Consider the following 27,703-nt stretch of genomic DNA (forward strand, 5'->3'; position numbering starts at 1 on the left):
TATTCAATACTATTTCAAATAACAGAACTAAGACCAAAGAGAAAAACTTGCAACGGGTAAGATTTTGCCCCATGATAGAATAGTCTAACAAGGCTAGCCAACACAGGTTGCCTTGCAAAGCAGAGAGCTCCCCAATTTTTTGTTCTTCAAGTGAGGCTGTCAGAGATCCGACAATGAGGGCCTGGAGGGAGAGGAAGTCTTGCAGTGAGTGGATCGTTAAGCTGGATGACATCACCCTGGTTTTAGGATAGTAAAGTTTTCACTTAGAGGATTTGACAAACATATGATCAGTTTGCATGGTAAGCAAATAGGTTATTTTTTACAGCTGGCTTTTGGCTCATGTTTAACCACCACAACAAAAATAGCCTCACCCTGTGGCTTTGTGTGTCTCTCTACTAAACAGTTCACCATGAGTCAGATTCTGTGCCCCTTCTCTACTGTCATCAGTGCATTTGCAAACAATTCATGGGTCTTTGGGGGTAATTATCAGCTGTCAACTACATTCTATATGAGGAGTACACACTATATGTAAGGAAGGACTATCATTATAAATAAATGCCGTGTCCCCCTCCATTATATTAATATATGAACATTGCTTCTCCTGGAATTAAAATGTTCTCTCTAAATCTAAGTGGAACCCTTGGAAAGGAAATTTTGAAAGTGGTTTTCAAGTTAATTAGAGAAACTATAATAGAACATTTTTTTAAGCGATTCAGGAAGAGAACCATAAAGAACTTGGTTTTCCATTGAGACAAAAGACTTAGGCTGTGAACATTTCATCTCTAACTTGATGACCAGCACTAAGGGCAGATCCTTTTCTGTTCATATTAGCCCAATGCCGACTGCATAGATGACTTGCCCACCGACTTCGAGGGATCTCTAGGAGGCCCACCCACCAACCAGATCACAGGCGCGAGCGACACCACTGTGAATGAAAGTTCAGTCACCCTGGACCCTGCTGTCCGGACGGTGGGAGCCTTGCAGGTGGTCCCGGATACAGATCCCACCCCGCAGGAAGGAGAAGTCATCTTTACCACTAACAGTAAGTCCTGCTCTGCTTAGAAGTTCCATAGTCCACAGGGTTATCACCACATGGGAGTTAGAAAAAGACTACTTTTCCTCAAGAAGAAAACAAGTGGACTGAGTGCAATGTTGCCAGGCTGAACAGTCATACCTGACAGAACTGTAGAAGCCCATCGCTTTCCAAGGGCAGATGGCCCAGCTGGCTGTGCGTCTTGCCTGCTCGCACATCCCAGGCGGGTAGGACGCTGGTTCTAGTCCGGGGAAGGGCAAGTGAAAAAAGCAACCACAGGGCATGCGGGATTGGGCTAGGGCACTACCCTGCTCACTCTGTGTATGAATGAGTGTGTGTGTGTGTGTGTGTGTGCGTGCGTGCTTGAGAGAGACACGTGGCTGTATGAGCTGGTCCCAGCTACATGCCGGAGGGTTCTCTCCCCTGTTGTCCCTGGACTCAGATGTAAATGGCATTCCTTCAGGTGGGTGTTTTTAAGGTCCAACCTAAATGCCCTGTATGTGGCGGCATATTCAAGTATCTTCTGGATTTCTTCCCCATCCTCCACATATATTCTAACGCCCGTTCTAGTTGATTGCAGTTATAAAAATATTAGAGAGCTGGGTTAGCATCAAGATGGAAGCTCACACCTAAAGTATCTGCTCTTAAGTCTTATAGAGGAAAGAGGAAAGCTTCAGGAGTTTTAAGAAAACTAGCATGCAAAGTAACTTTGGTTTAAGGTTTAAAAGGTGGGTGGATATCAAGATGTGAAAATAAGGTGTATTGTTTCTCTTGATAGAAGTAACCTATTATTCACTACTGAAAATTTGGAAATGGAGAAAAGCAGATTAAAGCCACTGGGAATATTGCCTTTTAAGTTCTTTTTTAACCTATTTGTGGTATTTGTAGAATTTGTAAAATTATTTAGACTGAAATGTAAAGATAAGCCTTTTTTCTGATGAAGAAATTAATGAACCTTATTGTTGAAAGATTGAAACATGAAGAAAAGAATTAAAAATGAATGCAAAAATCACTCAGTACCCCACCTGGAAATAATCACACTTAACATTTTGGTGTATTTCCTGATAATCTCTTATGGGATAGTTGAGACTTCACCATAGTCGTTGAATATGGAGTGTTATAATTGTAGAACTTGCAGAGGTCCTCAACAGACAGTAACTTCAAGAGGAACTTGGTAGCAAATATGCCCCCACACAGTTTATTAGTCTTGAGTGGATAAGAATTTTGACTTTGAAAACTTGACTTTTAGAAGCATAATGACCTCAACATCGAAAAAATGACCTTTAAACATTCGAAGTCCTGGGGCGCCTGGGTGGCTCAGTGGGTTAAAGCCTCTGCCTTTGGCTCAGGTCAGGATCCCAGGGTCCTGGGATCCAGTCCTGCATGGGGCTTTCTGCTCGGTGGGGAGCCTGCTTCCCTTCCTCTCTCTGCCTGCCTCTCTGCGTACTTATGATCTCTGTCTGTCAAATAAATAAATTTTTTTAAAAAATTCAAAGTCCTTAGAGACAAATTCCGCTCCCTTTATTTTGAAGGTCTAGGGCAGTGCTGTCCAGTATTAATATAATGTAAGTCACATATGGAATTTCAGATTTTCTGTTGTCACAGTAAAAAACATAGGTTCAGTTCATTTTAATGATCTATTTTATTTAGCCCCATATACTCAAAATATTTTGCATTCTTTCTTTTGTATTAAATCCTCAAAACCTGGTGTGTGTTTTATATTTATAGAACATCTCCGTTTGAACGAGCTGCATTTCAGGTGCTAATGGCTAACCTACCAAAGAGCACAGACCTAGAATCCTAGTCATTTTCGGGAGAGAGGAACCTTAAAAGTAATTGAATCTTTACCCTGATAAACTTTTAATTTTTAACTTGAGAGAGTCATGGCCCAGAAGAGTAAGTGGCTGATGCAGGTCAAATGACAAGTTCCCTTTTCAAAGGTACAAGATCATCCCGTAATTTTTCCATTTATTGACATCTTTGCTTACCATTAGACACTTCACTGCTCATTGTCTCTGTGAAGTATATTGGAAGGCCTGATAGACCTTTTGCTAGCAGTTTGAAAACACTGATGGCATAGCTGTTCTCAAGCCTGTAAAGACCCAATCAAAAATGGGTCATCTTCCTTGCCATAAAATATTATTTCATTTTCAAGAGAAAATGTGTCATCTGTGAGATTCCTTATTCTTGAAAGTGGATACATGCTTCATACATCTCCACGAAGCCCAGATGACAAATGGAAGGCATAACTTGTGCGCTAAAATACATCCAAAACTGAAATACAGGATCCTAGTCTGCACCCGTGTAATTCGTAATCTCAAAACTGTTTTTTGCCTAAAACAGACTCAGAGTGTTGAGCCCATGGCAGGCACTCAGTAGATATGTCCAATCTAATCCCGAAGCAGGGGGCTCCTGACCAAGAGAGGGAAAGCTGCCAGGTCACTGTAGAGGAAGATACCGGCAGATTTGAGGAAACAGGAATCCTGAGAGCACCTCTGTGATCGGAAGCCTGATGGTACACAGGAATATGGCTAGAGAGAACAGTCTCTTAGTATAGAAACTGAGGTTATTCTCAAACTGTTTTTCCTAGCCCTTTTATTTCTGGTTAGTTTTATTTATTGGGATCTAACAGAATATTCCAAAACTGGTCATTCTGACAAGGTATCAGTTGCTTATATCACTAACCAAATGGCCATAGATTCCTTCAGGGGAGTCCTTTGCTGTATACAAGTTTGTAAATTGCCGAGTGCCCTAACTCAGATGACTGGTCCACAAATGAACAGACACAGATGTGCGAATAAATGGGTGAAAAGATTCAAATTCTCATCAACGCTGTTAGAACCAGGTCTAATGCTATCTAAAAAGAATGTGGTCAGAGATCTAAGTGTTGCTGGCCCACAATATTGCTGCAAATCACAAATAAATAACCCAGGAGAGCTTGGACCTAACTCTGGTTCATGTTATCCTTTCCCACCTCACATTTCCACAGACCCAGGAAATTACTAGATAATGAGGAAATAACCATAGCTGTCAAATACACCACACCACCCATGCACAGTACCCTTTAAAGCCTTATGAGGGAAATTTCACTTTCATTGTCGTTTTACAGACGCAGAAATGGAGACACAGAGAGATTAACCCTCCTCGCGTGCTCAGCCCTACCTCTGCTCCTCCTGTCTGGCAAATGGTGTTGGTGTGTGGTCGATCAGATGCACATAAAAGTCATTTCAGCACTCAAGGGGGGCGTGTAGAACAGATTGCCTGTAGAGTGAAGATGGAAAAATCTGGCATTAAAGGATCATCTCCAGCTCTCAGGAAAGGGAAAAAAGAAAAGCATTTACACAGCAAAGGAAATCCAGACTTCTTGCAAGTCTGACATTTGGGAGGAAGATGAGCTCGTAGGCATTATCTTGAATGTTTCTGGCATTCCGCCTTTTAACAGCCTCACATGGCAGTCTCAAATCGCATGCTGTTTCTCCTGCATTAGCACAAGAGGTCGTGCACTTGGATGCTCAGATGTCCCTCACCGGTCTTTACCTGCATGCGTTCCAATTGCACCCCAAACAGACGTTACCGTCTCCCCAGGCCCAGTCTGCAGGTTTTTGGATTTGCTTCAGCAAGGGAAAAAAGTTCCTAGGATAAAAAAAGGATAAAAACAAAACAAAACAAAACAAAAACAAAAACCCCAGCTAAACAAACAGTCTGTGTATTTGCAGACTCCAGACAGGAGCTAGAGAAAGACACAAGAGAAGACTCTATCACTACTCCCCAGAAACATTCAGTGCTACTCCACATCTGCTCAGGAGGGTCTGAAACCTTCCCTTTATTTTTCAAGGAAGCTGCCTGTTTGCTTTATCAAGTCACTGCACTGCACAGCTCTCTAGCATTGTCTCTCAGTCACACCCACCTGCCACTACCTTCTAGAAGAAGGCAGCATTCAGTCCAGAGGGTGGAGAGTGGAGGACAGGAGGGGTAGAGGGAGCCAGAAGCTGGAAAGAGACATGAAAATGGGTCAAATCAAGACACCTCCTAGCTGCCCCTGTACCTTCCTGGAAACATGCCAGAATGTGTGTGGCTGGGAGACCTGGTCTTCAGATTGCACAGAAGTTAAGCAGTACACGTGAATTATTATGTACTTGGCTGGCTGAAATGAAATGTGGTATAGGATTCCTCCAGGAGACTTCTTTCACTAACTTTCTATTGACTCTGATCCTTGAGGGAAGCATGGTGCATCCTATGTATTCAGCAAACATGATGTGTGATGTGTTTAAAATGCACCTTTATTTTTGCCTCACTGCTGCTTTAAATGTACTGAGTGGGTATAATGGTGTCCTGCCCTGGGTGAAAATTCCAGCAGGCCTAGGAATTTTCTGTTCACTTCTATGTAACTGGCAGTTACCTAGCAGGGCCCTTTTCCCTGTAATTTCCATGCCTCAGGACAGGTGGATCTCTCGCTTTCTCGGAGGTCCCCCTGCCACCCCAGTGCGTCCACAGTCCATTTGCACCTGCTGTCTGTTGAAGTGCCCTTACCCTCTCACCCCCTCTGGATAGGGCCCAAGCTGAGCCCAGTCCAGCTCTGGACCCTCACACATCACCTGTCCTGACAGTCCTCTCCAGACCAGCAACTGTGTCTAGCCTCTGACCTCATACAGGGCATCTGCCTCCTCTTTCTATCCTCCAGGCAGTAGAGAGACCTGAGTCCACAGTCCGCTTCAGGTTTTCAAAGGTTGAAATCAGTTTTCTCTGAGTCCTACCTCCAAAAACATATTTCAGAATCACCTCTAGGGTCCCCTTAGAGTAACCCCTCACTGGGCTTGGGTGTAGGAGGTAGCCCTTCCCAACCCCTTTTGCTGAAGGGGCGGGATTCAGCAGGACCATATTCTCTCCTCAGACAATCTCTTTACCAGTTTCTCTACCTTCCTCTCCTTCTCTGTCCTATTATCTCAGAATGGGTGACACAGTTAAGAATCATAGAATAGCGTGAGTGCTGTGAAATGTGTAAGCCTGATGATTCACATATATGTACCCCTGGGGCAAATAATACATTATATATTAATAAAAATATTTTTTTTAAAAAATGACAGAATAGGTTCCCTTTCATGTCCATTATACATCCAGCAGTGGGATGGGGAGCCAAGGGGTGGGTACATGTGGGACAGACTGTCCAGGCCTCTTCAGTAGAAACAGTCAGGAAGAATCCTATGAGACTATGAGACTGCAAAAGAATTAGTTTCTGGGGGCGCCTGGGTGGCTCAGTGGGTTAAAGCCTCTGCCTTCAGCTCAGGTCATGATCCCAGGGTCCTGGGATGGAGCCCCAGGTTGGGCTCTCTGCTCAGCGGGGAGCCTGCTTCCTCCCCCTACCCCCGACCCCCCGCCTGCCTCTCTGCCTACTTGTGATCTCTGTCGGTCAAATAAATAAAATCTTAAAAAAAAAAAAAAATAAGAATTCATTTCTGAACATCCTGATGCTCTTTACTGGAGAGACCACATTCTTAGCTCAGACAGTTACTAAACTATAGTCTCTTTTGAAAGAACCTGTAGATAGGTCAGCCTTTTTTTGGGGGGAAAAAAGAAGCTCATAGTCTTCAAAATGCATTCATGAGACAAAAATAATTGCTAAAGCACAGCTAAAACTGCAGCCCAGGGGGGAAAAAAAGCCATTTATAGAAAAAATAAATAAATAAATAAAAAGCCTCCAACAGCTCCTGCAGCAATCCCAGGGAGCTCTCCAGAGATGCAGTCTCCACCCTAATTACAGGAAAAACTTCCAAAATGTTCATTCAGAGACTCATGTATGGTCTCTGGAATGATGTGCTTTCTCTGATTTGAGGGACTCAGTATAAGCCTCTCCGAGGATTCTTTGTTCCTAAAGACACATTCTCTTAAAATTAGGCCAGAGGTGACATTCACTCATTTTTTTTTTAAGTTCTTTGTTTACTATTTAGGAAACAGTTGGTGAAGCACTCAGGACATCTGTGTTGCGAAGTTTTAAATGCCCCTAGCCTTGCCTTGACCACAGCCTGAATGTGAAAACGAGACGGACTGTACATTCAGGACCTTTCCAGGGCACCCAGTTTCGAACCTCTTGAGTCTAGACAACGGAGAGAAAAAAGGAAGGGTTGGCGTGAGCATCCCATTTCTGTCTCAAATGTGTAGCTATGCTCTGCTATATTTGCAAAGCATCAATTTCCAGGTTTTCTGTGAGTGCAAAACATACTGTTGCATCTAGAAATAAACAACATCTGACTGAAGTCTTTCATTGTTTATGAGAGAGGACAAGAATGAGTAGCCACGTCTGCTTTTGTGACTTGCATCAAAGCCTGAAATGGCACAGTAGCTACCCTTGACTCTGGATAAATATGCTGGCTGGAATCAGCAATGAAAACGATCCCCTGGGTGCCCATGAGAGTCACATTAGCCCCGGAAAGATGATTGCTTTGATTTATGGGGCTATTCCACCGTGGCAGACAGCAGGATCCACCAACCATTTAGGAGCCTAGACCCCACTGTCATCTCTCCTGCAGGACACAGTTAAGCCACAGGGGGACTGCTTCTGTACAGAATAAAGCATTTGCAGATTGTGAGACAGCTCCCCACGATCATCGCCGTGTCTCATCACGTGCCAGGCCCCCAGAACCACCTCACCCCCTTGATCCTAAGCCGCCCAGCTCACCAGCTCGGTGACAGCTTTGGCAGAGACACAGTTGTTCTGGAGAGGAAAGATTGTTGCCATTAAGTACATGCCTTGATCATCAAGTGACCCAAATGGCGACTGTCCAACCACAAGCCACCAGATTTTCCAGGATAACATTTCTCCTTGGGGTGCCTCAGTGGCTCATTCGGTTAAGTGTCTGCCTTCAGCTCATCCTGGGATCGAGCCCCATGTTGGGCTCCCTGCTCAGCAAATGGCCTGCTTCCCCCTCTCCCATTGCTGCTCTCCCTGGTCATTCTTTCTCTCTCACTCCCTCTCAAATAAATAAATAAAATCTTTAAAAATTTTTTGTTTAAACAAAAAACAACAACAACCCCCCCCCACATTTCTCCTTGATTAAAAACGTTTGCTAATTCAAGAAAGCCCACTCAGGACCAGGCTGCCAGGGTTTTCCTGTCTTGTGCCTCTGGTGCCTCTGACAGGAAATACTGCAGACCTGTAGATTTGCAAACAGCCTGGGAGAGAATGAATCAATTTAGACCACAGATATATTGCCCCTTGGAGCACTCAGCCAGAGTGTGACACACACCATCCACACAGGGGAGAAAGCTGTCTTCCTGAAACAAAGTAACTCCATCTCCAATTTGATGAATTTCTCCCAGGGCTGTCTGGCTCTGGGTGAGCATCTTGGCTCAGCAGCTGTGAGAGCGGGCTGGGGAAAGGACTGTTGATCAGACCTGCATTTTGCCAGACATTGTCATGCTGAACATGGATCCCAGCAGGAGGTGGCAGCTGATGGCAGGAAACACAATTGACAGGTCAGCACTTTTTCAATATCTGAGAAGCACGGAGGGTGAACAAGATAACATTTCTCTTTGCATTTCAATTCTAAAGCGTATCATGAGGAAATTCCATTATTCAAAGATTAAGAAAGCAGGAACAGCTGAAAATGCCTTTTGAATGACATAAGAATTGGCTCTGGAAATTCAGTCTCAGGGTACTGTAGTTAAAATATTTCAGAAATGATATTCAGTGGTACAGGGGACAAAATGCAACTAGCAGGACATTACTGGAGGTACTTGAGGTAAGATGATACAAGGGAAATACCACTAGCTTGAGCCAGGAAATTTGGGTCTTAGTCTTCATTTGGCCTCCAATTAGCTATGTGACTCTGGGCAAGTCACTTAGCCTCTCTGCACTTCCATTTCTTCATTTGTCAAATAAGGCACTTGTGTTAGCAGATGATTTCTTTCCTTTTTTTTTTTTTTTTTAAGATTTATTTATTTTAGGGCACCTGTGTGGGAGCCATCAGTCAGTTAAGCGGCTGCATTCAGCTCAGGTCATGGTCCCAGGGTCCTGGGATCCAGCCCCACATTGGGCTCCTGCTCAGCGGGGAGTCAGCTTCCCCCTCTACCCCTCCCCCCTGCTTGTGATCTCTTTCTCTCACACTCTCTCTAAAATAAGATTTATTTATTTTAGAGAGAGAGAGAGAGAATGAGAGTGTGTGTGTGTTTGTGAGTGGGGGAGGGGCAGACAGAGTCCTCAAGCAGACTCCCCACTGAGTGCAGACCTGGCCATGGAGCTAGATCCTACAGCCCATGAGATCATGACCTGAGCCAAAACCAAAAGTTGAATGCTTAACCAACTGAGCTACCCAGACACTCCTAGCAGATGATTTCTAAAATCCTTTCCAGTTCCATGACTCTATGATTAAAGTCAGACTCCCTCTTGGCACCCTTCCAAGTCCCACTGGGAAAGGCTAAATCAAGATCTTCCATTCTCAATTACCAGCTCTTCTTGCTACCCTCCCCCTTCCAACACCACTAAGCCAACTAGCGAAGAACCGAGCCCCACCTCTCTCCCCACTGCCACATTCTGCGAGACTGTAGACAGTCTTAGAAGATGCCACATCTGTCCACCATTGAGTCAGATGCACAGTTGGAAGGACAATGGGTGTAGACGGCTGGAATGACATTGCCAAAGCCGCAGTTCCCCTAGGAGCCCACCACACAGTGCACCCTGCACCCACAATGTGAGAACCGTCTGCTCACAGAAGCTCTTAAGCTCTACTCACCTGGCTCTTATGGAGCCTTTAGTGGTGACTTTTAAAAGGATAGTTATGGCAGCATGTCACATAAACCAAAGTATTATGCAGAGCAAATCTTGATTCTGCTTTAGCCTGGATGCTAGGCAAGGGGAAAGAGTACTTGGAAAAAAGCATTGAATTTCTTCAGTAGATAGGGGTGTTGGGGTGAAGTCTGTGTTTAGGTATTGATATGTATATGAATACACAGTTTGGAGTTTAGTTCCAACCACTGTACATATGATTTTTATGTATTTATGATGCTTTTTATTTTTATAGTAGATACCACATATATCCTCATTTTCTCTTCTCAAGGAAGTAGTTTAAAAAAAAAAAATCCCTGTGACATCTTTTGGAAGTGGTATTATTTCCATTTAACAAACAAGGGTGCCAAGCCACAAGTACCACATTCAGAGTTGTTGGTCCCAAATCGAGGAAGAAAATCTCCCTCTGTGGACCCCCATTCCAGGGCAGGCTACACAGTGTGGCTCCATTCATGTATCCTTCGTGTAATTTTAACTGAAATAACTGATAATCAGCGAAGAATAGCTCCAGTTCACCTAAATATTTTAGAACAAGACTCTGTATTACTTGTCACTAAAATATTTAAGCACCAGATGTTTTATTAAGGATTTAGTTTAATTGGTTAACAAGTTGAATGCTAAAAATTAGATTCCCCTCTCTATTAGAAATTATGAGGCAGAAGCATGTTTTATAAATAACACTTAATTTAATAATTAATGCTAATCCGTTATTAAAGCAGTAAGAGTAAGGAATCTTAATACCCTCTTTCAAGGAGCTGAGGCTTCCTCTCTCCTGGCAGAAAGGAATTCTTGGAATCCAATGATTGGCCATTCTTCCTAAGGTCTCAAAGCATAATTCACCCACAATATCATGTTCTGTCTTCATAATGTTCTTGGGCAGCAGAAGAAAGCAGGTATATCTACCCCAGAAGGAAAGAGGCGCTAAATCAAGTTCCTGCTCTGGCCAAATTATCTTTCCATTACTGGACCACAGAGTTACACTGGTTCTCTGCGGAGAAATGCCAGGAAAGCTCACTTGTTCCAGTCTAATACTAGTACATAGTTAAAAATCTAGTGAAAGCATACGCGTAGGAAGTGGTTGAAACTTGAGGGCATCAGGACTGATTTTCTTGGTGAAGGAACCATCTAGAATCAGCTTGGGGTTTCTGCCTACCCGAGAGAGATTGAACCCACAGGTTTATCTCTGCTACCTAACAAAGTCCCACCAAAGGGTTTGTAAAAAATAAAAACCTACGTGGGCACTAAGAACAGAGAAAAGTTTACAACAGACAACAGACCAACAAGTTCTGGGTGACAAATGAGTGGAAATTCACTTAGCAAAGTGGAGAAAGGCAAAATCTAAGAAGGGCCTCCTAAGGAAGATGCTGATAAGAACAACCAGTCTAGCACTCAGAACCCTGGGGATCCTCAAGGTGTAGGGCTCCAGATGCCCAGGAAGGCCAGGGTAGGCAGTGGTGCTCAAAAGAAGGTGTAGTGATAGACCATGTAAAGAATATTTAGGCCCTTCCCCCCCCATGCCCTTCTCCATCCTGAGCCATCTGCTGGTGGTCTTAGTCCCATAACAAGGTCCCTTCCCAGTTGCAAGCCCCACCCATGCACACTTAATCAGAGTGCTTCCTTGGTAAATAGAAGTGGAGAGCAAGGATGGCTAGAGAGTTATGAGAAGACCCTAAATCTAAGAGAGAGAGAGACCGCGACAAATAAAAACAAGGAGAAATCCCAAAGAAACCAAGAGAACGCGGAGCACAGAATTCTATAAGCTATATTTTGTGTCCTTACAGAAGAAATTATCTTGCAGGAGATACTGTTGAAACAGATACTGCGAGAAATAGGAATTTTCAGAGAATGAGAAGAATGCTCAGATACTAAAAATTATAGCAGAGTGACAATTCCCGGAGAATGATGAAAAGATAAAATGCTATTTGTCTTGTTAAACTATGGTCTTATCATGAAAAAAAATTGATTTAAAAGTTATATTTAAAAATAAGAAAAATCAAAAAGGGTCATTTGACATACCATTGAAGGCTGAATTCACTAATTGCATATACATTTTCTATCAGCATCCTCTCTGCCCAAAATGTATTTTTTTACTACAGTGAAAACTGTATGACATACTTTGCTTCAGCAAATGTGCACGGTGCAAAACTTTTAAGTGTTTTCTTTTTCCCAGGCTACCCTTGTGTTACACCTGTAATATATGAGCCTATAGGTTTATTAGATAAATTAGTGACCACGGTTTTTACCACAAAATTACTTCCTAGTGCTCAAGCCAGTAAATTGGGATTACCTCTGTTCCTTGCACTCTATTTCCCTCTGTTGTAAACAGTCACCAAATGTTCAGTCTGCCTTTTAAACATCTGCCCATGGGCCGTTTCCCTCTGCTGCTACTGTAACGCAAGACCCTATCCTCTCTTCCCTCCTTTTCTCTGCGGCAGCCACCACAACTCTCTGTCTCTAGCCTCAACCCCCACCAGTGTGTCCTCACCCTGCTTCCTGGAGAACCATCTGCAAATATCTGATCTTGTCCCTGTTTTGCTCAAAACATTTTTATCACCTATGGGTTAAAAATCTCCAGCTTGGTAGCAGCGTTTGTGCTTCTGGTTTCTAACCACTCCCACCAGGTACTTGACACACAGCATTTTCCAAGCCACTCATAGCTCCAGACACACTGCCCCCGACCCTTCTCCCTCACCTGCCGAGTCGCGGAACATGTCCTCTGCTGTATTCGTTCAGATGCCTTCTCTGCTACTCCACGCAGAATAGAATAGAATCTGGTGTTCCTTTTAGAATTCTCTTCTTCCAAACAATTATGTTACAGCTTCTTAAGAAAGCATCTGTCACCCCCACTGAATTTATCGGACCTTAAAATGTGTGGACTGTGGCTTTTCGTCTTCATGTCCCAAAATCCAGCACAGTTTCAGGCATAACGTTAGACTCAATGAGCATTCATTGAATGAATGAATGAATGAATGAATATGCTAAAGAATGTTAAAGAACTCAACAATAGCAATAGTTAGAAGAGGCTGCATTGTGATATGCTTTTGTATTTTGTCTGCTAACAAAAAGAAAATACAGACATTCTTCCAAGGATCCTCAAGCTGGACCCAGGCAGCAGTGGACCAGCCTCCCTTATAGCCTGTTCCTCTGGGATGATTCTTGTGACAGGGGCACCAATGCTACCTCAGTCCCCCACCGCAAGGAAGGAGGGAGACTAATGCCTCATGGAAATGGACTGATGATGTATTATTTATCATTATTGATATTGGACTGCACAGCAGAAATGGGGGACTAAAAGCAGCAGCGAGCCAAAGCGGCTTTAACAGCGGCAGAGGGGGATGTGGAGAAAGGCTCCTCTGCCTCACAGCCCAGCACTTTCTGCAGAGGCCCTGGAAAGAACACAGCCCAAAGGCCCCAATGCTGGGACAGCTTGAAGGAAGCTCTTCCCTTTTTACATGATACCATTGGCACTGCTCTTACTTTTTTTTTTTTTTTAAGATTTTTTTATTTATTTGAGACAGACACAGATAATGACAGAGCTAGCGAGAGAGAGCACAAGCGAGGAGGAAAGGGAGAAGCAGACTCCCACTGAGCAAGGAGCCTGATATGGGGCTCGATCCCAGGACCCTGGGACCATAACCTGAGCCAAAGGCAGATGCTTAACCACCTGAACCACCCAGGTGCCCCTGTTCTTACTATTTTATATTTGTCTGCGATGAGTGAAGATAACCCTACTGAGAGAGAATCCAGGCTTGGGGGGGAGACCGGATCACTTTGGCATCAAGGATATCTGGACTCAGATCCTGGCTGCTCACTGAGCCAGTAGCTGTGGCCAACTCAATTTCACATCCCTTAGCCTTCATTTCCTTTAGAATCATTCCAGTAAAGTCCACCTCACCAACCCTTGTGAGGGCGAAATATATCAATGTATATGCACTGCCATTTCAGCGTGTGGCACTCAGGAAGTCCCACATGTTGCCTCTCCCCACCCACCCGGCACCTCTCCATGAGAACACACACTGGACAGACACATCGCAGGTCCCTGTTAGTGCAGCTTGCGTGTCCTCATGTTATAAAAGTATCTACAGAGCACCTTTCTCGGATAGACTCCAAGACCCTACAGCCGTAGCTTGTATCCTGAACTGTTTGCTCGCGTTGAGGAAAACGAATGTTCCCTTGCTCTTCTTCAATTACCAGAATGGCTTTATGTCCCGAGCCAGAACTGCATGCTCTTTTTCGTTAATTGATCATCTGAGTACTACTGAGTTATAAACTGCAAGCTTTATGACCATGATCTCATAGAAAATAATGACCGTCCTTCTAACACCATTTGTAGAGAAACCACTCAGGTTATCAGGATCATCACGAGGCAGCCCATCAATCAATCAACAATCCATTAGTGTCAGTTCCTAGAAAGTCATAATTAGGTCTTTCTGCACAGGGCTCTGTATGGTACTCAGCACACCACAGCCCTACAAATAACCTTAGAGAGTGTTTTGAGCAGACAGCCCCGCAGATGAATGATTGGGGGATAAACTAGTACTCTCAGATTGGATCCGTCAGGGAAACAGCTTCGAACAAAAATTTCGGAAGTACCCATTATAGAAACCTCTGAGTTTTCAGCGAATGGGTGCCACATCCCCGCATAGAAAATCCACTAGGAGACTTTAAAGATACAGAAAGATCTAACTCACTGGCTTTTTTCTGGGGTGGTCCTCACTGTGCTTCCTCCTTTGGTGGTAATTTGCAGGGAAACGTCTAGAGAGAAGAAAATGCATGGTGGTTAAGTGCGTCAGCCAAACTCACCCCAGCTGTGGTGTGATCAGTTAGGTCACATTCTACTGGACTGGCTAAGTCAGTATACCAGGATGGTGGGAAGGCTCTCCATCCTCCTCATTCCAGAGCCTTCCCACAGAGCACACGCCAGGGTAGGAATCAAGCCAGGCTTCCTAAGCACATACACAGATCCCGTGTGCACATGGACTCGCACACCACTACCGCCAATCCCTGGGCTCTTGGCTTGTCCCCCAAACCACTAGGAAATAGATTTCTAGGGTTTCCGAGGAATTATTGTGGGCAGAGGTAGCAAACTTATCAGGGGTAGCTCCTCTTACCAGCAGATGAGTTGAGCGTGAGAATGCATGGGACAATGCTTTAGTTAGCAGCCAGCATTTAAATGCGGCCAGGTTCAACATATGGATCTGCATTTGCAACTTGAAAGCCCTGGAAGCAGCAGTGATCTTGGGCCTCATTCCTTTATGGTGCTAACTGGTGAGACCTGAGTCCTGAGTCCCTCCATGCAAAGCTTGTCCTCTGCAGCTCACCCCCAACCTTGTCGTCACAAACTTAGGGACAGTTTCAGCACAAACAGGGCTTCCCTCAGCGACACTGATGTCTAAGGGACAATCACAGTGTGGAATTGTCCTATTAGGTCCCATTAAAATAACAACATTGGTAAAATGCAGCGTAAATATGTGTGTGCCTCTCAGGCAGTGGCAGACACAGTTAATACTCTGTTCCCAGCAGGGAGAAACAATTAGTAGATTTATAGACTAACATTTATTCAAAAAAAATTTTGTCAAACATCATTTATAATAAATAAAGACTCATGCCTTAATCAGAGCTGTCAGCGCAAGAAAGTGTTGGCCGCACTTAAGGTTCCTGCTGTGTGACAGGAACAACGGAATGAATTTTTTAAGGAAACATAATGCCGTAATAATATTGCAACTGTTGTTTAAATAAGGAGTTCATCAGACAATTCATCAGACACACCCGCCGACACACACACTCATAGGTGCACAGCGTGTGGTGTGCGTGTGTGCCACAGGTGGGAGTGACGCGCACGTACGCATCTTACATTTATGTGGCGCACGCACGTGCCCTCACAGGTGTATGTGCCTGACTCAGTACGCTCCACTCTGTGTCACGGGAGTTCGCAGCGTCTCAGCAGGGATCAGTGAAGTTTCTGGTCACGACTCTCAGGTTAGGACTCCTGAAAATGAAACCGTGGTTCCATGGTCAGAGAGGGAAGAGCATCCCAAACAAATTTATGTATCATTGTTTCTTTAACGGACTTTTACGCTCCCTAAAATCTGGAAAAAGGAAATGGACCCCTACAGGTAAGGCAGTCCTTAGTCTTAGATCGTGTACTCCTCGCCCCCGTACCCTACAAGAGAAGGACACAATTATAGCCAAGTTACAGCTGGGTAGACCTCCATCCACACTGAGTGCAGGGGTCATCGTCAGCTAGTGAGGCATCAGGGAACATGACCAAATGGCAGAGGTGCTGGAAAGGGAAGGGTGGGTCTTTTTTAGACAGCAGCAAGGTTTTCAAGTTCCCTGTCCCTGATTTGTACTCGTGTACAGAATGTACACTCTAGGTAGTAGAGCTAAGTTAAAGCCCAGCCTTGGGCAGTTTGCTCAACATCTTTCACATACAGGTGAGGCTCCATTCCCTCACCTACAAAACAGAAGTAATAAGAACACTTGCCTCATGGGATTAAATGTTATCAAAACTGCTTGGAAGAGGGTCTGGTCCACAAAAGTATTAAAAAATGTTCTTTCTTATTGTCTAAAGTGGAAGAGATAGAGGGAACCCGGGTATTGGAAGCATTGACCATGTGCAAAGACCTTGCAGAGAACTTTTAGGGTATTTTATTTAATCTTCACAATTATTATCACTGTTTTACATATAAGAACCTGGCATGGGAAGCCTGGGTGGCTCAGTTGGTTACGCATCTGCCTTTGGCTCAGGTCATGATTCCAGGGTTCCAGGATCGAGTCCTGCATCGGGCTTCTTGCTCAGCGGGGAGTCTGCTTCTCCCTCTGCCTGCCACTCCCATGCTTGTGCTCTCTCTCTCTCTGACAAATAAATAAAATCTTTTAAAAAAAAAAAAATAATAAGCTGATGTGAGAGTGGTCCAGGAACCTCACCAGAAGTCCCACCTTGAATAAATGGCAGGCTGGGCTAAGAGCTCTGTTAACTCTCTCCAAAGGCTCTTTCCAGCACACTGGGATTTCTCAGCTGTGATCTGAACATCTGCTTGGGCTGTAATCATAGTGCAGACTCCTGGCCCCACCCCAGATCTACCAAACCACAATTTTCTTTCTTTCTTTCTTTTTTTTTTTTTAGATTTTATTTATTCATTGGAGAGAGAACAAGTACGAGATGGGGGAGGGTCAGAGGGAGAAACGGACTCCCCACTGAGCAAGAAGCCTGATGCACGACTTGATCCCAGGACTCCAGGATCATGACCTGAGCCAAAGGCAGCCACTTAACCAACTGAGCCACCTAGGCACACAGGAAGTGTTTTCTGTACAGAAAATACTTCCAACAATCCTGAGATACTAAAGTCCTTGATCCAGTAAAACAAAAGATGAATTTGGGGAAAAAAAATCATAATTGGTTTTCTCAACTGTATAACTTTATTGAGGAAAGAGATCTTTAATGTCGTAAAATTAAGTGCTGAAAAAGAATAAGGCAACAAGGTTACATTTTATAGTTCCTTTGGATTTATGGCAGCTAAGATCTGTAGCATAGCACTAATTAGTTAGTAAGGGCTAAGCAGCATCAGCTTCTGTCCAAGACGGTGTAGAAAATATGTTTGGGGAGCTTAATAGAGTTGACCCTTGAACAACATGGGTTTGAGTTGCCTGGGGCAGATATTTTTCAATAAATACAGTACAGTACTATAAATGTATTTTCTCTAATGATTTTCCTAATAACATTTCTTTTCTCTAGCTTTATTGTAAGAATACAGCATCTAATACTTACAACCCACAAAGTATATATTAATCAACTGTTTATGTTCTCAGGAAGACTTGCAGTCAACAGCAGGTATCCATACTTAAGTTTGGAGACAGGCACAAGTTAGACTCAGATTTTCGACTGTGTGGGGGTCAGCACCCTCTCCCCTATATTGTTCGAGGGTCAGCTGTACTTGTAAGGAGGTAATAATCATAAGAACTCTTTCTTTTTAAGTTGGTTTTTTTTTTTTACCTTGATGAACATGAGCCATTATGGAGCACATGGAACCACGACTTTGCTCTCATTATGTATACAGCTGATTTCTTGAAGTCGAGCATGTTTTCATCCTCCAAGTCTTATTGCTGGGACTTTGCCTTTACACTGATGCATGTCTGTGCCGACAGCATGCTCATCTTCTACTTCCAGGATTCTCTCAGTGCCTAAATATGCATCCCCCTCTTATAGAAACCCTATCTCTAAAAATGCAGCCATAACATGGGAAAATATACTCACCTCTGATGCTGGAATTACAGGGAAAAATAGTCTCAGAAATCTTAACCAGCTCTCATGCTGCCCATTACCCCCTCTCCAGGAGATTTTTCTCTTAAGGGAGCATAAGAAAAGTGAAGGTGGCCTGGGCCTTGGTCTCCAGTGGGTTAATAAACAGGGTCTGTAAAAGGATGGTTCTCAAGGACTCTTGCTACTTTTTTCTAGGCTTGCAGATCCTGGGGGAGCGAGGGAGTTTTCTCTCTCTGTGAGTTCCAAAATTGAAGACAGTCCCTTGGTATCCATGGAAACTCAGCTCAGCCCCAGATGAGTGGGTTACATGTGATTTGGGGATTTATGGACTTTTTAACCACCCTGCGCCATTATTTACCATTATTGGCAAAACAGCCCATGTTACAGGAGACTTTGGCAATAGTGTGAGGCAGCTGTTTTTCTGTGGCAAAGTCACGTAAATTATTTGCAAGCAGGAAAAAAGAAAACATTGACGACAAAATGGTAAGGTCTGTCCAGCGATAGAACACCTCTTATTTGGGACACTGTCTATGCTTGTGTCTATAGACCCTTCAGAAATACAAGTTCAAAATGTTCATTCATTATGTGCAACCGGGGAACATTGGCAAAAGGATAAACTGGGGTTGGCCAGGAGCTCTGTCCTGGACAAATATTTAGGCCAACGTGGGGTTAAAAAAAATGGGGGGATGCCAGCAGGAGAACTCATTGTGAACATCAATAATCTCTCCAAATAACAGCTGCATGATCCAAAAAAAAAAAAAAAAATCAAAATTCAGAATCCATATAAGCCCCATGTTGAAATGACTCTCTATAATGCAAGGATCAGAAAAGCTACTAAGGGGGTGCCTGGGTGGCTCAGCGGGTTAAAGCCTCTGCCTTCAGCTCAAGTCATGATCCCAGGGTCCTGGGATCGAGCCCCACATCGGGCTCTCTGCTCGGCAGGGAGCCTGCTTCCTCCTCTCTCTGCCTGCCTCTCTGCCTACCTGTGATCTCTGTCTGTCAAATAAATAAATAAAATCTTTAAAAAAAAAAAAAAAGATACTAAGTATAACTGTGGGAAAAGTACTCTGAGAGTATCTAGACGACCTCACCTGAAGTTAACCTAGAAGTTGGTTTCATCAGTTAAACAAAGCAACTTTGCCAACTATGTTGGTGATGTAGTATCATGTTTATTAATGCGTGTTTTGAACTAGGATGAAATTGCCCCTCCTCTGAAGAAATTTAGATTCTAACAGATGTAAAACAGATGTGTGCAAAGTAGAAGTTACTTTGCCTAGTGCTATTTTTTTTTTTTTTCCTAAATAGGTCTCATTTACCAGATCTGCTAAAGGCTTTGTCTACATAAGGGATTTATGTAGCTTTCATTAGTTTACAGAGAGAGGGGGGAATGATCACTCTTGGGCTGGTGCAGGAAATGCTACGACCTTAACCCCACATTAAATTCCACAGACTCCCGGTGGGCTTGTTCAGGGGATTTGGCCTTTCAAACACATACTCAAGGATATTAGGTTGAAATGCCTCTGTTTTCGATTTTCAGTCCCTAATATTAGAAAAGTGCTGAGTTTTAAGGCATTTTCCTAGTCCTATGTTTATCATAGATATGTTCACCCCTATGATGGTCCACCCAGAAATGGTACCTTTTGAATTCTTCTCATCTCTTCATTTTTAAGTTTAGCAAGCTTCTGGCAGAACAGCTGACTTAGCCACACCCCCACCCATGTCAGCCACAGTGACGAATACCACAGAGGTGGCCCTCTTCTCAGACAGGCACTAAGCATAACTCTGGAACCATTAAAGAGAAATAAGAAACTAAAAAATGTTCTTAGAAGATACCTACTAGGGTGATGGGGCTGGGAAGAACAAGAATAAGATTCCTGGCCCATATAAATAAATGAAACACTTACCTCACTTACCATGTAGTCTAGATCTTATTTCTCTTAGCTAATTTTACAGGCCCATTTGATGTCCTAATGTAACATTCTTCTGCACAGCACTGAAATTAGAAGGGTAGGAGTCTTGGGACGCCTGGGTGGCTCAGTCAGTTGGGCATAGTCCCAATGGTTTTTTAAATTTGATCCATAGTTGTGATTCATATCAATGAAAACTTGGGAATATTTATTAGAAAGATGACCAGGGGGTGCCTGGGTGTCTCAGTTGGTGAAGAGCCCAGCTCTTTTTTTTTTTTTTTTAAGATTTTATTTGTTTATTTGACAGAGAGGAGAGAGAGAGAGAGCACAAGCAGGGGGATGGAGAGAGGGAGACGCAGGCTCCCCGCTGAGCAGGGAGCCCAGTGTGGGGTTCAGTCCCAGGAACAGGACCATGAGCTGAGCCACCTAGGCACCCCAAGTACCCAGCTCGTGATCTCAGCTCAGGCCTTGATTTTAGGGTCGTGAGTTCAACCCCCAAACTGGGCTCCACGCTGGGCATGGAGTCTACTGAATCAAAGAAAAGAAAAGTAGGAGTCTCCCATCCTGTTTTTAGCCTTTTTAAAACCAACATGATTTATTCAGATCTTTCCATTCTTTCATTTAATGCATGGAGGTGGTAACCATTATATTTCTTTTTTTTATATAGCATTGGGGATGGAGGTTTGGCTGTGTCTATGTAAATAAACCCCTGCCCTCCGAGAGCTAACAGTCTGCTCTAGTTAAGAGAAAAACACATGCATGGGTGGAATATTTAAATATTGAAATAAGGCAGTGCTATTAATCAGTTGTCAGGGATATTGTGGATTACAGGCACTCTTCAGAAAAGGAGTAGCAGCATCATGGTGGGCAGCGCTACTTTCTGACCTCTGGCCACACCCTTCCCAGTGGGAAGGAACTGGCAGGAGCTAAGAAGAAAATCACTCAAGAGTCCCTACCCCACTTACTAGAGACCAAATCAGCAGGATGCAAACTGCCATTGTGTGGAAGGCTGGCATTGGCCCATGCCCTTCTTTTTATTTGGGTTTTTACTAGCAAAACCCATTTTCAAACCCAGTGCAAATGTAGGACAGTTCAAATGTCATTAAGAGATAAACTGTTTGGTTTTGTGGAGGCTAATGAGAAATGAAAAGTCCCCACCTCAGGGTCTAGTGAAGCACTGGTCTACCTCCCTCCTACTATATCGTTCTAGGATGAGGCATTCGTTGAAGTTCATTATAGTTACTAGGTGCTTGTTTTCTTTTGTTTTGTTTTGGCTTTCCAAGAAATAAAGATCAGATGAGCAAAGGAAATGAAGATCAGATTAATAAAGTAAATGAGAGGGTTTAACAAATGGTTTCAACAAAGATCCATTACCCCTATTAACTAGTTGTCTGCCTCTGAATATTGCCACACTAAATGCTGGTATTGGAGGGGAGCTGGGGAAGTACAATGTGGAAAGAACAGTCTAGGCTCTCCTTGTAGCAGTTACTGTCGTCACCTCCATCATCATCACCATCCTCATTCACCACACTCAGTACCCCACGTTCCTCCCACAGTAGACCCCTTTGGATCGCTAGCAAAGCAAAAAACACCATAAAAACCACCCAAGGAAGAACAGGAGAGCCAGGTTCAAGTCCTAGCTCAGCCACTTACTGGTACTTCAGGAGACCTTGAGAGACGAACTGAGCCTTTCTGAGATTCAGGCAGCCGGCTTTCCAATGAACTCAAATCTTTGACAGAACATTATAAATGAAAGTGAATAATGATGATGATGATGACAACAATAATAGTTATAAATGTCAAAAGTGATGTTAGAACAATTCTGGGCCAAATCTACCATTTTCTACCGGTGCTGTTACCCACCCTCGTCTTCCATCCTCATTGACCCTTGACCCTTGCCATAGTCATGGAATACCGTGATAGATATAGGCAGGGGACCAGCTATTATAATCCATCTTTTTTGGGACTGGCACTTAAAGGTGGTCATTGACACTTCATTTCTTTTATTCTTCTGATGTTTATTTTCTGGAAGCCCAAAGAAATCATAGCACCTAGGAGCTATATAAAACTCCTTAAAACACCCCTTCCCTAGAGAAAAAAGTGATTGTGTATTCTTATTCTGAAAAGAAGGAAAGGAAGAGAAAACTAACATTTATAGAGAGTGTACTAGAAGATACATACAAGGAAAATTTGTTGTAATAGTCAGAAATCATGAATAATCTAAATGTCTTCCATTTTAGAAAGACAGATAAAATGTAGCATACGTTCAGATGGACTCTTTAACAGCATTTAAAAAGAACTAAATACAGAATATGATTAAATCTGAAAAACAAGTTTGAGAAAAAAAAATAAGTTGAAGGGGCGCCTGGGTAGCTCAGTCATTAAGCGTCTGCCTTAAGGGTCCTGGGATCAAGTCCCACAACGGGCTCCCTTCTCCGCTTCCTGCCTGCTTCTCCCTCTCCCACTCCCCCTTTCTTTCTCTCTCTGTGTTCTTTCTCTCTCTGTGTCTCTCTCTGTCAAATAAATAAATAAAATCTTTTTAAAAAATAAGTTGAAAACATGTACAGCAAGCTTTCATTTGTGTAAAAAACTTGCTTACACAACATTGCACTTGACTTGTTCATAGAATGTATTTCTTACCTGCATGGATATATGTGCACATGCGTGTATACCACCCTCCCCCCACATTTGTGTAAAATGTACTTAGAAGACTCGTGTCAGGTTGTATTAGTGGTTGCTTTGTTGAGAGTTTAAAACTGGAAATGAGGTACAAAGGGAGCGAATGTGACTTTGTTGTTTTTGCTTGTACTGAAAAGACAGACTGAAATAGAACATGATTTATGAACTGAATATTTATTCAGAGCCTGTTATAACTCAGACCCTTCTTCCTGTGCCGGGGAATCTTGCAGTGATGTGGTCTTTGACCTCGTGGGGATCACATTGTGTTGAACAAGACAGAAGACATAATGTATGGAATATAAAATTAAGATGGGATTATCAAAAATAAAATAAGGCTAGGTAAAGGCATTAGAGAATGATTAGGGTCTATTAGGTCAGACAGACAAGGACAGCTTCTCTGAGGAGGGGACATTGGACAGACACCTAAAAATCAGTAAGTGTCAGTGCTTGGTGATGGAGACATAGCAGTTTGGTTACTGTCTTACTCCCTACACTTTTGTGACTTTTTTTTAGTATCTGTCCCCATCCCCCCTGACCCCCACCAAGAAAATCTGCTTCAAGATAACGTGAGATTTTTAAAGAGGTACCAAACCCATATAAAGCATTTAGGGATTTTTATCATTTTGGGGGGGGGCGGGGTACAGAATGGTGGTTTATTAAAGCCGGGGGAACAGGATCCCTGGGCAGAAAGAGCTGCCCCAGAGTTGTGAGGGGAGTTGTGAGGGGAGTTGTGAGGGGTGGCCGATTATATACTGTGGGGTTGCAGGAGATAAGGAAAAAGGGAGGTCTCCCAAGGGACTTTCATATGCTAAAGAAGACTCACGGATAGTCAAGTTAAGGTTGTTTACCCCTCTAGTCAGGCAGGATTTCAATCTTTTTTTTTTTTTTTTTTTTTTTTAAGATTTTTTTTTTTTATTTGTCAGAGAGCAAGAGAGAGAGAGACAGCACACAAGCAGGGAGAGAGGCAGGCAGAGGCAGAGAGAGAGAGAAGCAGGCTCCCTGCTGAGCAAGGAGCCCGATGCGGGACTCGATCCCAGGACCCTGGGGTCATGACCTGAGCCGAAGGCAGCGGCTTAACCCACTGAGCCACCCAGGCGTCCCAGGATTTCAATCTTTTAACCAATGATTAGTGGTAGGGGTAGTGAATCTGGAAAAATCTCCCATAAAGTAATGATTTAATTTAATATCTGGGGAAAAAATGAAATGCAAATGATTTTTTTAAATATTCACCTTAAAGTTCAACAAAATCTTCTTGACAGGTGGGGATTCAAGAGAAATAGCAGTGATTCTCCAGGGTGAATTCCCCATATGGCGGGGTGGGGGTGGGGGTGTAGTTGGGGGAGGATGCAGGTACCAAAGCTTTTCATGGGAAGGGATAAGATTTGTATGTTTACCCAAAGGGAGGATGGCTTTCTTTTAAGTTGGAGAATGTGCTTGTAAAAGGGAAACAGTTGGAAAGGGCTGTTTAAGAAGTTAGAACACCTAATCTCAACACTGACCTAATACTAAGCATTGTGCCATTCAACCAGCCTGTGACAATGGATTCCTTGTCTGCCTCCTCACTTAGAAGTGGAGGAGGGGCGGCTGGGTGGCTTAGTGGGTTAAGCCTCTGCCTTTGGCTCTGGTCATGATCCCAGGGTCCTGGGATTGAGCCCCACATTGGACTCTCTGCTCAGCAGGGAGCCTGCTTCCTCCTCTCTCTCTCTGCCAGCCTCTCTGCCTACTTGTGATCTCTGCCTGTCATATAAATAAATAAAATCTTTAAAAAAAAAAAGAAGTGGGGGAGACGGGTTTATGCACCTGCAAACAACATGAAGAGCAGCTCCAGCTTTATCAGTACCACCATCAACACCTACAATTTATTAGGGCTTCTCTGAACCAGAAACTAGGCTAAAAGTTCTCTGTCCGTTATCTCATTTGATGGTGTGAGTGGGTGATCAGTAAACTCTCAGGCCCTTCTGGCTTTATCTGCTTGGTTATAAAAGAAGGCCCAAGAGAGTGGAAGAGCAGTGGTTTCTCTCCCCAAGGGGCAGAATGGAGGACAAATGTCTGACTCAGCTTAATATCCCCCACCTCGGGGCGCCTGGGTGGCTCAGTGGGTTAAAGCCTCTGCCTTTGGCTCAGGTCATGATCTCAGGGTCCTCGGATGGAGCCCCGCATCACATCGGGCTCTCTGCTCAGCGGGGTGCCTGCTTCCCCCCTGCCGCTGCCTGACCCTCTGCCTGCTTGTGATCTCTCTCTCTGTCAAATAAATAAATAAAATCTTAAAAAAAAAAAATCCCCCACCTCATCATTCTCTTTTCCCATCATACCCCCTTCCCTGGTTGATCAGCTTAATGTTCCCCCATCCAATTCCAGTTGGGGGTGGAGACTCCACACACACAGCAGGAGCAAGCAGTTCTGAGACACCAGCAGCATGTCTGAGCATTCTACTCAATTGTGACCCCATCTATGTAGAGATGGGGTCGGATTCCCCAGGTTAAGGCTTCAGTCCCACGGACGGCCCCGCCCACCATTTCAGATGCCAGTCGCAGGCCCCGTCTGTTTCTTCCTGCTTCTGGCTGACTAGTTACAGATTTTTGGTTCCAACAACCTCCTCCTTAGGTTCAATTAATTTGTTAGAACAGGGGCACCTGGGTGGCATAGTTGGTGAAGCATCTGCCTCTTGGTTTCAGCTCAGGTCCCTTTCTCACGGATGTGAGATGGAAGCCCATGTCTGGGTCTACACTCGGCACAAAGTCTGCTTGAGATTCTCCCTCCCTCTGCCCCTCCTGCTTGTGTGCCCACGCTCCCCCCACCCCAAATAAGTAGATCTTTCTTAAAAATTTGCTAGAATATAGAATAGCTCATAGAACTCAGGGAAACACTTATATTTCCCAGTTTATTAAAGGATATGATAAAGTTTAGTAAAAGATATGAATGAACAACAAAGGAAGAGATACCTATGGCGAGGTCCCAAACAAAGGAGCTTCTATCCTCACGGAGCTTGGTGCCTGGCTCTGAAGCATTCTGGTTCCCCACGTGTGGAAACTTTTAGAAGAAAAGGGCCCAAAAAGGTGTCCTCTTGGGTCTCTATGAAGACTTCAATACATAGTCATGACTGAGTCACTGGCTGATTCAACCCTCCAACCCCTCTTCTCTCCCTGGAGGTCAGGGCAGGATGAAACATTCTGGCTCTTTAACCACATGGTTGGACCTCCTGCCCTTGGATGAGTCTCAGAAGCCACCTTCATTAATAACAAGACACCCATTTCACCTTTATGGCTCTGATGTGTTTTCAGAAACTGTGGATGAAGGTCAAATACATCTGAGAGATAGATTTTGGTCATCTGAATAATCAAATATATATTTCTAATCATTATATCACATTATATCATTTGTATCTCCTCTATCTTAACCTTAAACTCATGACAAGGAATTCCCATTGCATGGCCAAATACTGATTAAAATTCTGTTTTCTACCCTAAACACAAGGAGCTAGAAATTGTGTTCTGTGAGCCAGAGGAATGGGTTAGGTTATCATCTTATCATGTATGACTAGACCACTGTTCTTGCTAAAGCTATGTGCTTTAGATAGAATCCATTAGATTTTCCAGGAAGGCATAGCCATCCCAATTACTGCGAATTTCAGTAGTTTATTGTTGGGATATCAACTCGTGCTCTAGGTCAGAACATCGGGCCTCTTTGGCTGAGATGAATCTAACAGTTTTGGAGGGCTTGTCTGTGCCACTACTTAGAGTCTTCCCCTCCTGCCCCAAAACACCAGGTCCTAACTATCCTCACAGCAGCCAAAGGTGAATTATGCTGTATTTGTTGGAGGAGATAGAGGCAACCAGGGGTTCCTCTAAACAAATGACTTGCAGTCTTGAAGTTTTATAAGCAGGCTTCTCTATGTGCTCCTTGGGGCAGATGGTCAGAATAGCCAGAAATGGTAATCATAGTAAAAACTTTAAATTGAGAGGTGCCTGGGTGGCTCAGTTAGTTAAGTGTCTGCCTTCGGCTCAGATCATGATCCCAGGGTCCCGGGATCAAGTCCCGCATCGGGCTCCCTACTCAGCAAGGATCCTGCTTCTCCCTCTTCTGCTGCTGCTCCCTCTGCTTGTGTTCTCTCACTGTCTGTCAAATAAATAAATAAAATCTTAAAAAAAAAAAAACTTGAAATTGATTGCGGTAGGAGAACAGATTGATGTGAAATGATGCCTGCATACAGAGACCCAAATGTGCTCCTGGCAGGGTCTCGTCTCTAGCACTCAACTCTGTATTACCTTGCAGTTTGCTTCTGCTCTTCTTGAGGACTTATATTTCCGCAGAGTCCCTATTTAAAATGCTTCTTTCTTTCCGAAAGGTATGTGTAAAAAACTGTGTTCCTACCTCTGCCCTCCTCAGTCCCTTCCAGAGCAAAGGGAAAGATTCCTGAGTTGGCCGTGTTCTGCAGCTTGACCTTTAAGCCAGACTCTGTGTTTCCCTCAGAGCCCTGTTCTCTAGTTTCCTCTGACTCTTGGGTTAGGCTATCTTGTGTCAGGGTAGGGCTGTCACAGGGCAAGTGAGCTCTTGAAGAAATGTTGATGCATCAGCCTACATCCAAGAACACTGAAGAAATAGGACATTACAGGAACAGGAGGATAGTGACAGGGAAAGAGAGGGTACCCCTTGTCTTACCAGCACGTTAATGGGCAAAGAAGGAAGCCAAGAGTCTTCATGGGAAAGGAATAGAGCAGGTTCTGAGTATTTATTAAGTACAATAATAGCAAGACATCATCTGACATAGCACCTGTTGGACACACGGTGGCGCAAAGTGCTGTGTGTGCGCATGCATATGTCTATCTCTACATAAATGTACCAGATCTTATTACACTCTGCCAAAAAAGTATTATTATCACTATTTTGTTGAGAGAGAAACTGAAACTGTTTATTTCTCAGCGATGTAAGCAAGTACTTCTTATGCACAACGTAATATAACCCATGTGTGTTAATAAAAGATTCATGACATGTTAGCCTGGCGTTCAAATTCCCCCAGCATTTTCATATAGCCTATCCTTCCA

At 43.7% G+C, this 27,703-nt stretch overlaps 1 protein-coding gene across 1 annotated transcript in view; it reads left to right on the forward strand.

The window, feature by feature from the left end:
* Window positions 1-27,703, forward strand: part of LOC111149194 (ring finger protein 150) — a 259,632-nt gene that overhangs the window by 216,946 nt on the left and 14,983 nt on the right. Inside the window, exon 6 of the mRNA XM_022506139.1 lies at window positions 832-1,042. Coding sequence (XP_022361847.1) covers window positions 832-1,042 — 211 coding nt within the window. The remainder of the gene's footprint in view (window positions 1-831; window positions 1,043-27,703) is intronic.

The sequence above is a fragment of the Enhydra lutris genome, unplaced genomic scaffold (genome assembly GCF_002288905.1).
Source record: "Enhydra lutris kenyoni isolate GAN:26980312 unplaced genomic scaffold, ASM228890v2 scaffoldscaffold21, whole genome shotgun sequence".
Lineage (NCBI taxonomy): Eukaryota > Metazoa > Chordata > Mammalia > Carnivora > Mustelidae > Enhydra > Enhydra lutris.